General features: G+C 37.9%; 1 protein-coding gene and 1 pseudogene across 2 annotated transcripts; one reads left to right on the forward strand and one right to left on the reverse strand.

Annotated features, from left to right (window-relative positions):
• Nucleotides 1-74: 74 nt before the first annotated feature.
• Nucleotides 75-13,401, forward strand: LOC147540694 (uncharacterized; annotated as a pseudogene). Its single transcript, XR_015225911.1, has 7 exons — nucleotides 75-84; nucleotides 1,599-2,674; nucleotides 5,948-6,147; nucleotides 8,527-8,626; nucleotides 9,069-9,291; nucleotides 12,039-12,589; nucleotides 13,220-13,401. The product of XR_015225911.1 is annotated as an uncharacterized LOC147540694 (transcript).
• Nucleotides 9,235-11,342, reverse strand: LOC147540695 (uncharacterized). The gene has a single exon (XM_086639698.1). It carries the CDS (start codon nucleotides 11,325-11,327, stop codon nucleotides 9,318-9,320), a length of 2,010 nt encoding a protein of 669 aa, XP_086495824.1. The 5' UTR covers nucleotides 11,328-11,342; the 3' UTR covers nucleotides 9,235-9,317.
• Nucleotides 13,402-14,259: the final 858 nt, after the last annotated feature.

Genomic DNA, 14,259 nt, shown 5'->3' on the forward strand with positions numbered 1-14,259 from the left:
TGAGATTTTCTCATAAGAATGAATTACACAAGAACCTTCGACGAGGTTGAGGCTGGAATCGAAATTACATAAATATGATAACAGGTAAGTTAGGCTTAGACATGAAGCAGAAATAATGCAAACATAAGTTAAAAAGAAAAAGCAAATAAAGTTCCCAGAAAAGTGAAGTTGATCTCTCACGGCCATGCCTGAGAGCATTGTGAGTCAATGGACAAAAGACACGGCCGGAGAGCATTGCGAGTCAATGGACAAAAGACTTTGAGAGAAAGTACTAATAAAACTTTGAAATTACATGATTATTTACACTGACCAACTGGACTACTTACTAAAAGGAATGAAGCCTCAGTACACTAGAGAGGGTCCCTTTACCACGTACGTAACAAAAGAATTTTGCCCAACCGAAGATTTCTTATGTAAATCTGAAATTTAGTAGTAGTAGTTATTTCCTTAAAGAGGATGTTTTTTTTAAACAATAACGCCATCAATCGTATATGGTTTTAAATCTCAGTCGTGGAGGGAGAGAAGTGAGGTGGAGAGAGAGAAGTGAGGTGGAGAGAGAGAGAGAGCTGAGGTGGAGAAGCTATTTTACTTTCCCCCTAGATAAAATTGTCGAACAAAATTGACCAATTTTTGACCAAGTCTTCACACCCCGGAAACTATTTAGCTTTCCCCAAAGCGCTGGCCTAAAAAAAACCGGAGTTTAGATTAGGAAAGTACAAAGGGACTTGGCTAATAAATTAAGAGTTAATTCCTATATGGCCCCCTACTTTGTGACCAGCTTCCTGTATGGCCCCCTTTTTTCGTAAATTCAAATATGGCCCCCTATTTTCAGGTAAATGTCATTACTACCCTTCTTAATTCTAAATTTAAAACATTAAAAAAAATTATTTCCACCTCACCCCTCTCTCTCTCCACCTCATCTCTCCCTACACCTCACGCCACTCTCTCTCTCTCCAATTCACCTCTCTGTTCGTGAACAGATCCTCCAGCGAAGGGAAACCCCCTTTGCCGGAGTTTTAGAGAGAGAGTGGAGAGATTTTAAAAAAAAAAGTTTAGAGAAAGAGAGGAGAGATAAATTTTTTTTTTTTAGGTTTGAAGGTGGCCGGCCGGAACATTTTCCGGCCGGCCACCTTGCCGGAGAAGAAAAGGTGAGTTGGAGAGAGAGAGAGAGGTGAATTGGAGAGAGAGAGGTGGAGAAAGAGTTGGAGAGAGAGAGAGGTGAATTGGAGAGAGAGAGAGGGAGAGGGGTGAGGTGTAGGGAGAGATGAGGTGGAGAGAGAGAGGGGTGAGGTGGAAATAATTTTTCTTAATGTTTTAAATTTAGAATTAAGAAGGGTAGTAATGGCACTTACCTGAAAATAGGGGGCCATATTTGAATTTACGAAAAAAAGAGGGCCATAAAAGAAGCTGGTCACAAAGTAGGGGGCCATATAGGAATTAACTCATAAATTAAAAACCCCCCAAAGTCAGATCCAGTTCAGAAAACCTAGTACTAGCACAAGGGAGGTGGAATTAACGAGAATCAACAGCTTCACCCGTTCTAAAACGCGTCTTCCTCCTCTGTATTTTTATTATTCTAATTCCTCTACCACCCACAGACGAAGAAGGACATCTAAGGACATTTGATCACTTTTTATACTCGCCCGAAAAGAAATTGCACATTACAGCTGACCTCGTGTCTGAAGAAGAAGAACAAGTATACAACAACAACAATGGTGGTGGTCGCCCCACTGGCCGTGCCACAAAGCTGAAACTAGTGGTTGACACTGTAAGGGAGATAAACAAGCCTTCTTATCATACTATTTCAAAACCTATAAACGGTTTAATCTGCCTCATTGATAAGTATACAAAACCTGTTGCTCGTATATGCAATATCAGCACCGGAGAACTATCATCACTTTCGTTTCCATTGAACTATAATGTGGCTGATGTGGATGAATCCTACGCATTTGGTTTTGATCCTGCAATTAATGAATACAAATTGGTATGTGTGGGGACGGACAACGAGATGGACCGTGCACCTTGTATATTTTGTGAGGTTCTGACAATTGGGCGCCTAGGTGGTATTAAGAATAATAACACATGGAGAAGGATCAAAGAAGCCCCACAATATCAACCAGAAGACGATTATGTTTATGTTAATGGTGTTATTTATTGGTATGTTCCTAATTGGTTTATACTTGATGGTGACTACCGTCGTGCAAGCTTTGTGGCATTTGATATAGGAAGTGAGAAGTTCAAAACAATCACAATCCCTCATTTCGTTCTTCGTGGTGTCCAAATTCCTAACGACATTTTCAAATTTGATAATAGCAGTAAATTATTTGAAGTGAATGGGAGTTTAGCTATGGTAGTTCGACTGAACATTCAGACGTTCAAGATGTATTTATATAGAGATGATGGCAAAGAGGAGGAAAACATCAATGGGATGTCTACCACTAGTGCTTCTCGTAGGAAGAATGGAAGATGGAGAGAGAACAACAAAAGATGGAGTGAAGTAAGTACAATCACATTGCCTTTCCAAATGGGAAATGAGCATCGTGTTAAATTTCATACTTTCCTAGGATCAGATGACAAAATTTTCATGACAATATCTATTTTGGGTAAGGAGAAGAAGAAATGTGTGTCTATTTATAGTTACAATTGGAAGAAGTTTAGTTTGACAGAAGTGGATGTAAGTGGAATCCCGCTTTGGATTCCACAATTGTGCCCTCATAGTTTTTTTACTACTTTCTCTCAAAGTCTTTTGTCCATTGACTCACAATGCCCTCCGACATCGCCGTAGCTGGGAGATCAACTTCACGAAACTTTATTTGTGTGTTTTTTTTTTAACTTGTGTTAACATTATTTCTGTTTCATGTAAGCTTGGTAGTTTAAGAAAAAAAAATTGGATTGATTGATCTGTTTCATGTAAGCTTTAGCGTGTTAGGGAGATCGACATGGTGATCGTCACGTGATATTATTTGGTCTAGCTAATACTTCGAAGACTGTTTGGTGTCAATACAAACATATAAACAGCAAAAAGGAGATCGGCCGATGATATAGTTGTGATCTAAAATACTAATCCTAATGTAAAAATAAAATAAAATAAAATAAAAGAATGCGTGTGTAGTTCTTGTGTTTTAAATATACTTTAGATGAAACCCCTGTTTTCCGCAGCACCCCATTCGAACCTACAACTCATACTAGTGCAAAACTGCAGTCGTTTGCTTTTGTCTCGGTATTTCTTGGCTCTCAGCAAGGAAAGCTAAATGTAGTTTCCGACATAAACCCCAAAACCTATATTTGTGGTTCTATTTTGAATATCTTGCTTCAAAATGTTTGCAAGGACAAAAGCATATCTCAAATAAAGATCTAACAACTGAATATATCCTATTTTCACGACCGAGGAAAAGAAAAAGAAATATTTGGATATGGACAAAATGAAAGAAGTAGGGCATAACTTGTTTCTCATAGGTGGCTGGATGCACCAAAAGCCAGGTTTTCTTTTGTCTGTGCTTGGTAAGAAGGAACCACCAACAAGAGGTATGTAAATAAGCCTATTCCAATTAAGACACAATCTTTACTTGGTAAATATGTGTTGAGTTTTTCAAATAATGAATAATAAGGGTCAACAAATAAAATCCGATAATTTTCTTTTCTCCAACAAGTTATAGATGTACTTGAAGTTGAAAGTGTCAATAGAGTTTCTCAACAAGAAATTCTATTACCGCTTCGAACTTTTAGAGTATAAGTCAACACTTTAACCACTCGGACAACCATATGTTTTTTATTTTTCTTAGAGAAACGTCTACTTACTATGAGGTCCCAGTACACCAGAGAGGGTCCTTTTACCACGTAACAAAAGAATTTTGCCAGCCCAAGATTTCTTATGATCTTTCACACGTAGATCGAAGTGGACTTCCAAAAACAAAACAAAAAAAAATTCTCGAAAATTTAGTTATTTCCTTAAGATGGCGTTTTTTTTCCTTTAAACAATGACGTCATCAATGATGTCTGGTTTTAAATCACAGCCGTTAAAAAAAGCAGAGTTTAGGTTCGGAAAGTACAAACTTGGCCAATAAAAAAGGCCAGCGCTTTGGGGAAAGCTAAATAGTTTCCAGGGTGTGAAATTTTAAAGGGAATATGTAAAATTTTAGAAATTTTTCCGGGGAAATAAATTTTAAGGGGAAATAAAAAAAAACACTCCACCTCACCTCACTCTCTCCACCTCACCTCTCTATCTGTCTTCTCCGACACGTTTGCCGGCCGGCAACCTTCAACGTAAAAAAAAAAGTTTTTTTTAATCTCACTGTAAAATATTTTTTTTAAATATCTCTCTCCTCTCTCTCTCTAGATCTGGTGAACCAGATCTGGTTCGCCAGATCTGGTCTGCGAACAGGCCATTAGAGGTCTGTTCGCAGACCTCCATGAAGGTCTGCGAACAGACCTAGATCTGGTGAACCAGATCTGGTTCACCAGATCTAGAGAGAGAGAGGAGAGATTTTTGTTTTTTTTTTAAAATTTTTTTTTTTAGTGGGAGAGATAAAAAAAAATATGTTTGAAGGTCGTTGGCCGGAAAATTTTCCGGCCGGCGACCTTCGACGGAGAAGACGATGAGGTGGAGAGAGAGAAGTGAGGTGGAGAGAGAGAGAGAGGTGAGGTGGAGAAGCTATTTTGCATTCCCCCTAAATAAATTTTTTTTTTTTTTTTTGAATAAAGCTTTCAAATAGATATAACATCCAATGTAAGTTACAAATTCTAGTTGATGAAAATAAGATAACTAATGTAGGATGATAAAATGAACTGAAAGGACCAGAAAACTAAATAAGCTCTAGTCAGGGGTTAAAGCATGATTTCGCCAAGTTATGAGCCTCCATGTTAGAGATTCGGGGACAGTATTGTAAATCGATATCCACCGTTGAAATGTGTCCACGAATCTTCTCTATATCACTGGATAGGCGCCACGGAGGTTGGCAATTAGGGTGTGAAAGCATCTCCACCATCAACTTGCTATCCCCTTCTATTATATAAGCCTGGATCTCCAACTCTTGACCTAGCCGAAACCCTAGCTCAAATGCCTTCATTTCGCTGTGAAGCGGCGAAACCGATGGAAACCTGATCTTCTTTGTCCCCAAAATCTCTCCCAAATGATTTCGAGCTATAGCTCCAACAGCTGCTTGTGGTGGATTGAAAGCACCATCAACATTTATTTTGATTTTGGAAGAAGGAGGAGGCAACCATTGTGTTTCCTGTTCATCAACCAGATCCGAAGAGATATTAGTCAAAGGGGTAAGTATTTGTACCTCTTTCTTGGCTAACCACCAGCAGCGAATCGGATCTGGTTAACAGATTTGACCAATTTTTGACCAAGTCTTCACACCCCGGAAACTATTGGGAAATGCTAAATGTACAAAGAATCTTCGACAAGATTCTTGACAAAATGCTAATTGAACGGTCCCGATCAAAGTCAAACTTTGAAAAACTTTGATCAACTTTTGTCTTTTAGTGAAAATGAGTCATTAAGTCAAGAATTTTGTCAAGGACTTTGTACATGTAGCACTCCCGGAAACTATTTAGCTTTCCCCAAAGCGCTGGCCATAAAAAAACCCCAAAGTCATATCTGGTTTTCTATGTCCGCGTAAAACCCTCTCTCTCTCCGGCAGTTCACAATTGGTGCTCATACTCCGGTGGGTTGGTTCTCATACTCCTGTGAGTGAATGATGATGGTGTTTTATTTTATGTATTCTCTCCTGCTAATTAATTAAATCAAGGGTTTTATAGTATTTAGTAAATCTATCTTCTCTTAATAGCTATTATTAAATTTATAATTATATTAGGTGGTTGTGGTTGTGGTGGTGGAGATGATTTCTAGAAGACTAGTAGGTATGAATAAGATGATGAAAGGTGGTGGTGCTTTTAACCTCCCCATCTTCAAAAGAAAGAAGAAGAATATTTTTAGATACAGAAAATATCAGCTGAAATGGAAGCCCAAACCCCAAAGGAGAAGAAGTGCAGAGCTGTAGAGAAGAAGAGAGCATTGGATGCTTTAGCTAATAATGATGTTAGATACAGAAAATACACATTGGAAGAAATTGAAGTTGCTACTAATCATTTCGCAAAATCACTGAAGATTGGAGAAGGTGGATATTGATGAGACATGAAAATGTCCCATCTTAGTCTCTTAAATTGGATGAGTTAGTCTATCTAGGGCAAGTTATTTGTGCAAAACGGATAAAAGTCGGGAAGAATGCAGACTAGGGATATTTTGGTCATTTTGTGATTCTGAATTCATGATCAGTATTAGTACTCGGATGGAAAGTAGAATCCAAGACGAACCCGTAGGCGAAAACGGAAGTCAAATCAGAGCCGGATGAATAAAAGAGAGCGAGTCAAAGTTCGGGTCGAAATTGGTGAACCAAAAGTCAAGAAGGACACGTGGCATGCATCTGGCAAGAAATCGTACGAACCGGAGAAGTCGCGGGTTACCTTCTGTCACAGCTAGAAATACACCAGGCAATTACCAACCATCATCTTCTTCTTTCCCTGTTTCTAAAAGGCCGGCGCTTTGGGGAAAGCAAAATAGTTTCCGAGGTGTGAAGACTTGGTCAAAAATTGGTCAACTTTGTTTGACAATTTTATTTTGTAAGTTGTTAGAGGGAAATAAAAACCTCCACCTCACTTCCCTCCACCTCACCTCACTATCTCTCCACCTCACCTCTCTCCCTCTCTCCCTCTCTCCACCTCACCTTTCTCTCACCACCTCACTCTCTCTGCCACCTCACCTTCTCGCCACCTCATTGTCTTCTCGGGCAAAATTCGCCGGCCGGAAAAATTCCGGCCGGCAACCTTCAAACTTAAAAAAAAAAATCTCTCTCCTCTCTCACTCAAGAACTCTTTTTTTTCTTCCTCTCTCTCTCTCTAGATCTAGAGAGAGAGAGGAAGTCTGTTCAAGGTCCCGGCCAGACCTTGAACAGATCTGGTTCAAGGTCCGACCGGGACCTTGAACAGACCTTGAACGGATCTGTTCAAGGTCTGTTCATCTCTCTCTCTCTAGATCTAGAGAGAGAGAGGAGGAAAAAAAAGAGAGTTTTAGTGAGAGAGAGAGGAGAGAGCAAAAAGTTATTTTTTTTTTTTAGTTTTAAAAGTCGCCGGCCGGAAAAAATTTCCGGTCGGCGACCTTGTCGGAGAAGAGAGAGTGGTGAGAGAGAAGTGAGGTGGAAAAATTCTCCATAAAATATATTTCCCCGGAAAATTTTTAAAATTTTACATATTCCCTTCAAAATTTCACACCCCGGAAACTATTTAGCTTTCCCTAAAGTGTTGGCCTTCTAAAAAACGACCGACCGACTACCGGAAAAGGAAAGAGCCGACTAAGCAACCGACTCGACCAAACAACCGACTTAAAGAAGCCAACTTGATGAAGGAAACAAAAGGAAAGAAGGAAGAGGATAACCGACTGATTCTCACCATTAAAGATCCAAAATCGAGACCTAGAGAGAGAGAGGGAGAGGTTGAGAGTTTACAGCTTCTCTTTTCTGTTTCTTCTTCTTCTTTATTCTTCTCTTAGTGAGAAAGAGAGGTGTATATTGAAAGAGTTAGAGAGAAAGCTGCTGATTTGTAGAGAGAGAAAGAGATTGAATTATTTATAAAATCCATTGAAATCATCTTTTTCTTCTTCTGTTAGAGAGAGAAAGAGAGAGTTATAGTATTGTTTTAGAGAGAGAAAGAGAAAGGTTAGAGTGAGAAAGAAGGAGAAAACAGTAGAGAGAGAAAAACCAGTTGAGGACAATAATTTTCCCACAGAGAAGTATTTTTCGAGAAGACGAGAAAACTATTTTCCCTAAGGGTCTGTTTGGATGTGCAGAAAAAAAAAGTGAAAAAAAAAAGTATTTTCTCTCCAATTCTTTTTCTCTTATCATTAATTGAACCATGTCTTTGATATTCATGGGTTTCTAACTCTCCCACTAGGATAAAGGATGAAACCCTAACATGAGTATTTGGATTTTGATATCGTATTTATTTTATTATCTCGTTTAAAGTGCTTAAAGTTTCGAATTAATCGTACTTCGGTTAGTCTAATAAACTAACAACTTGGATTTGAACTGCAATATATTTTAAGTGCAGTGGGTTATGGGTTTTGATCATTGGTAAAGTGTTTAATTGTCTTATTTTCCGAAAATTGAAGATTGATTTCTAATAATTTTTGAGTTATCAAAAGAGGGATAATAGTTTGAATTAGATATTAGATTTGAATATGATTGTTAGTGGTGAATTCCAATATCCTAGATTTACTGACTTATAGTTTTTCATCACAACTTTATTTTATTTTCTAAGTTTCAATTTTTAGCTTTCCAAACATCTTCTCAAAATTAACTATTTTCTTTCCTAGTTTATTAGTTAATTTTAGGTTTAGGTTTAATTCCAAACAAATCTCCGTGGGATCGACCTCGTAATACTTGCCATATTCACATACGGTTCGTGCACTTGCGAGTTTTAATTTAGTCTAGTTAGTCTATTATTTAGGTTCACTAGATTTCACATCAGATATGGCCCTGTATATAAAGCTACACTTGATCACACTCGAGTCGCCATTAAGGTTTTAAGACCTGATGCAGCTCAAGGAAAGAAGCAATTCCAGCAAGAAGTATGTTCTAAGTTCAGTGCAAGTCGAATGATTTAAGCCCGTGACTTGAGCTTGAACGCTCATGTCTATTGTTTAGTCCTGCATAGTCTAGGAAGACCTTCTAGACATGGGTTCCAAGAGAGGACCTTGTCTTAAAGATTGACTAATCCATTTGAGCAGGCTTGGCGTCTAAGATGCCGATGACCGTCAGGTACTGAATCCTCCGGTGGCCTAGAGCAGGCTCATGCCAATGGAAAATCCTATACCATGTGGAACTAGGCTGAGTGGGCCTCTGTGGTACTTAAAATAAGGGATTTCCGAATAGATAAGTTAACACTTTATACTCAATCCGAAAACTATTTTTCGTATTGAAATAACAGCGAAATTGGCAATAATTTCACCAATAGAATCAAACCTCTTGGTTTGTTTTCGTACTAAGATCCTTATATATAACTCTGTGCAGGTCGAAGTGTTGAGTTGCATGAGACATCCCAACATGGTTCTTCTTCTAGGTGCCTGCCCTGAATATGGGTGTCTGGTCTACGAGTACATGGATTATGGGAGCCTAGATGACAGAATTTTCAGGAGAGGAAACACTCCTTCGATTCCATGGAGGGTAAGATTTAAAATAGCAACAGAAATTGCGACTGCTCTTTTATTTCTTCACCAAGCAAAGCCAGAGTGATGTTTCTTAACTTGAGATTCAAGTTTGTCATTCTTTTCCATCTTGGTACAAATTAACCTCGACTTCAATCTCATTCTTCTTAGTACAAATTATTTCATAATCACACTTGAGTTTCTTAACTTGAGATTCAAGTTTGTCATTCTTTTCCATCTGGGTTTTCAAGGATTCATCTTGTTTGGATGAAACAACTTTGAGATTACTTAATTCTTTCTGAAGCTCAGCAATCTCAATCTCACCATTGATCTTGTCCTGCTCAAGCTTTGCTTTTTTTGCACCTATCTTCTCTAATTCACTTGTCTGATTACTAAACTTCTCTAAAGCTTCTTTCAGTTTTCTACTGATCAAATCTTTTTCATCCTTCAATAATTTATGGGTTTCCTCTTTCTCTCTCTTCTCTTTAGCTGAAGCATCCAACTCCATTTTCAACAATTCAAGTTTCTCTAATGCTTCTGTATAATTCTTGTTCATCTCAATCGCTTTCGACTTCAATTCTTCTTCATTCTTTCGAATTGCAGAAATGGCAGCATTAAGCTTTTCAACTTCCTTTTCTAATTTCTCTATCTTCGCCAATTGATTAGTTCTCTGTTCTTCCGTCAAAAACTTGGAAACAATCCATGGAGATTTTTCTTGGATAGTTATATTGTAAAATTGAACAGCATCGTGGGATGTGTGAATGAAACAAGTCAAACCATTGACAGGTTGTGTAGCTCCCTTAATACAGTTCGAACTAAAATGGTTTACAAAATGAACTAGTGCTCCTATACCATTTTCAACAAAGTCAGCTCTCAACAAAAAGTAATCATGGGTTTCATTAAATCTTCCTCTTGACCTTGGTATTGGTGGTGATTGGGCGATAATAAAGAGACTAGGGTTTTGTAATTTTGATCTCCTAAGGTGTGAAATAGCAAAGTCATGATCTTTATGAATTATGGAATCCCATCGTTTACAGACTGAACTCAAACGAATAAGTGATTTAACTCGTAATCTAGTCAGTATCTCACACATCACTGCATCTTCACCCAGACCTACAAAACCACCATTGTTAGTACTATAAATAGGAGGGTTTGAAATTATTTTACCTCTGGTTTTCTGCTTCCCAAATTTGTTGTTGATGATGGTGTTGTGACTAAATTTAACAGGAAAGGAAACACCTTTCGTCTTCCTCTTACTCCTATTCTTCTTCTTGTGCTTCAATATGTTGTAGTTGACGAGGTTGAGACTGGATTTAACAGGAAAAGGAACATCTTTCGTTTTCATCTTAATCTTATTGTTGTTCTGATTCAATTTATTGTTGTTGATGGGGCGGAAACTAAATTTGACAGGAAGGGTAGCAGCTTTTTTGGTGTTCTTCATGTTTAGGAGGCAGGTCAAGATGTTCTGGAGAAATAACAACGTTAGGGTTTCTTTATGTTGAGTTTCAGCCGCCGCTACTTTATCTTCAAGTATTTTCGTCTCCGATCCCATAAGCTTACTAACCTGTTCTCTCTTCTCTTTTGCTACTTTGAGAAGAATTTCGTTGAGAGTTTTCAAACTTGCTATTTTCTCAGATCGATTGTTCTCAACATTTTCACTAGGTTTTACTTCATTTGACATTGTCTCTTTCGGTGGTGACTGAGAAACCTCTTTGAGATTGATTGGCTTTTCTTGATGAGAAACCTCTTCTTGTTTTTGGTGAGCAACCAGATCAGATGACTTTTCTTCTTGATGAGAATCTTGAGTATGAGAAGATTTCTTCTTTGCCATTGGATATTGAAAGTGAGGAAGTAAACTATCTGGATTACTGGTATCCAACTGAAGTGCATCAATTTGATGTTGATGGGGAGTTGGTTTAATTGGTTGTGTGGAATAGTAAAGAGAAGATGGTATAAGAGGTGGTTGTGTAGAAAACACTGGTGGTGGTGACGGTTCGTCCGGTAGTGGTTGTAGTGTGATTCGTTTCCGGAACCATGTGAATTCGAACGTGTTGTTGCGACAATGGTGAGTAGCATTGACGTCGAAGATCCATGGTCTACCAAAGATAATGGGACAAATATCCATGTCTACTACGTCACACGTAATGAAGTCACGATAATGCGAACCCATGGAGAAAGAGAACGAACATTGTTGTTGTACGTGCAACTCTCTCTGAGAAGAAGTCCAACCGATTTTGTATGGAGTCGGATGGTCGGTTGTCGGAAGGTTTAGTACTTCGATAAGACGGCGAGAAACTATATTTACCTCACTGCCATTATCAATCATAAAATCACATACCTTGTGGTTAATGGTTAGACGTGATTTGAAAACCTTATTTCTTTCGGGATGATTTGGTGGTGAAAAAAAATTTCTCTCTTTTTGCTCAGGAATTTTAGGGCTCATGATACCAGCTGATGTAGATTGTTGCGGAAGCGTAAAACTAATAGAATTCATCGATAAAAACTAAGAATAAACGATAATAAACGAAGAATAAACTGAAATAATTAAAGGAAGAAGATGCAATCAAGGTGATTTGTATTTGATATTCAATTCAATGGTTCAATAGACAGACTTGACTTCTCTTTTATAGAGATTATTATTTCCTAGATAGACTCAAATAAGAAAGAAAATAAAAGAAGATAACAACTTAAGGATACTTTCCTTGATTGCTAGGACTCATAATTATAGGAACTCAAAATACTAAAATATAGAAACTATGCTAATATAGCGACTTGGCCATCGGGCCCCATAATATCCTGGCCGTGAGACCCACTTGCCGGATGGTCTCCATCACAGAGCCACTTGTTCATCGTGATCTTAAACCTGCTAACATTCTACTAGACCGTAACTTTGTCAGCAAGATTAGCGATGTTGGTCTATCGAGATTAGTCCCGCCTTCTGTTGCTGATACCGTTACCCAATATCGAATGACATCAACAGCAGGAACTTTTTGTTATATTGACCCAGAATATCAACAAACAGGAATGTTAGGGGTCAAATCTGATATATATTCTTTCGGTATTCTGTTGCTTCAAATTATTACTGCAAAACCTCCAATGGGTCTCACTCACCATGTCGAAAGGGCGATCGAGAAAGGAACTTTTGCAGAAATGCTCGACCCAACAGTTCCAGATTGGCCCATGGAGGATGTTTTATCTTATGCAAAAATGGCTCTTAAATGCTCTGAGCTAAGAAGAAAAGATAGACCAGATCTTGGGACAGTTGTCCTGCCGGAACTTAACCGATTGCGATGTCTTGGAGGAGGTGAGTCAAGTGGAATGTCTCACAGCAATTATCCACCACGTTCTCCCGATATGAGCCGACCAAGGTTCACGAGTGGAAGTCAGGTTAGCTCGTTTTACTTGCCAATAATCACAGGTAGTTTAGGAAATAACCTCTTTGGATAAACTAAGCTATTAGGGAAGCTTAAGATCTAATTCGTAAATGAGTCCAGTTAATCTTCTCAACCTTTTAGAAATTGTTTCTTTATCTGAAATCTGACTCGAGGTCTAATTGTCTGGAATCAGATTTTAAAGTGTTTGTGTGTGTCTGACTCGTCTGAGTGGTTGGTTTGGGATGTTTTGGCTTCATTTGAGTATTCAAATTCAGACGAGCCAGGTTCAGACAATGACAGTACAACAAACACCACTTAGGTTAGAAACGGTAAACCAAGCCAAAAATATTTTTATATATAGTACATCTGTGATGAATGTTTCTTAAGTGTCCATCCTCTAAGTCAAGGATTCGAGACATAGAGTCATACCCTTTAAAGTATGATGATCTTTTCAAAAAACGAAAATAAAAATTTCAATAATCAACAAGGACTTTGATGCATCATGGAACTTTTAATAATCTAGCCAAGTTTAGTCTTCGTAAATAAATTATGTGAAATAGTGGAGTTTAAATGTATATTAAAATATCAAATAACATTACTAGCATGTGTGTTTTAATTTCGTTTCATTATGAATGATAACCAGGAGAGACTATCGAAGAGCAATGCTCAAGCGGGAACCCCAAGCAAATGTTCGTTTGAAAACTACGGAAGAATGTCACCTTCACTTCCAAATGAAGGGGGGAGGCCTAAGAAGTTGTTTGAAAACATTAGCGACAACGAAGGAAATGAGTAGTAGTTGTATCTTTTATCGAATAAGCAAAAAAAAAAAAATGAATGAATGAAAGAAAGAAACTTGTTTGAAATGAAAGTTTGTAAAACAATGTATTTATTCTTCACTTGCAAATTCATTTGTCGAAATTGAGTTGTTGTCTTTCTTTGTAATGTATGAACCACAATTTTACAAAATAATCACATTAATTCTCCTTTCTAAACTAATGAAAAGATGCCAGAGTTTGCTACAGAATTTGGTTACACAAAAAAAAAAAAAAAAAGGGTATTTTAGTATTTGGACACTTTTTGACCTGAATAATATTTTTCAAATGTTTTGTGTTTTTCTACTTGTTTTCAATATTATTTTGATCTTTCTAGAAATTACTAACACTTGTGAAAAGAGAAAGGACAAATGTCTCTTTCATCCTCATGGACTTGACCCAGCACCATACCGTTAAAGGTGGTCGAAGCTAACAAGGTGCCAGGGAAGAAGACTAGTTTGAAGCCTGTAGAGTGAAATACATCCATGGTGGTCGAAGCTAACAAGGTGGGGTATCTTAATCAGAAATTGCTAGGAGGGGATGAAGGGATAGGATGTGAGAAAGAAGATAAGTGAGATCAGGGAAGATGAGTCTCTAAAAGGCAGATGAGTCTCTAAAAGGCTGGGAAAACCTTCCACCGATCAAAGATCAAGACAATGAGGACCAAAGAACAAACTAGAGAGATGGAGTAGTAGACATGATTCACAGATCTGTTCCCCCTCAAGTTATGATTGTGGATTGCATCAAGAAATGATTCACAGATCTGTTATACCTCAAGATAAATTTAAAAATATTTAGTTTAATCTGTCTTTGGTGACCAAAACCATTTACTGATTTCCTCAATCACCCACAAGTGTCTCACTCGCTCTTT

Source organism: Eschscholzia californica, unplaced genomic scaffold, assembly GCF_041429995.1.
Source record: "Eschscholzia californica isolate CP2 unplaced genomic scaffold, dmEscCali1.0.p SCAF_5, whole genome shotgun sequence".
In the NCBI taxonomy this organism is placed as follows: domain Eukaryota; kingdom Viridiplantae; phylum Streptophyta; class Magnoliopsida; order Ranunculales; family Papaveraceae; genus Eschscholzia; species Eschscholzia californica.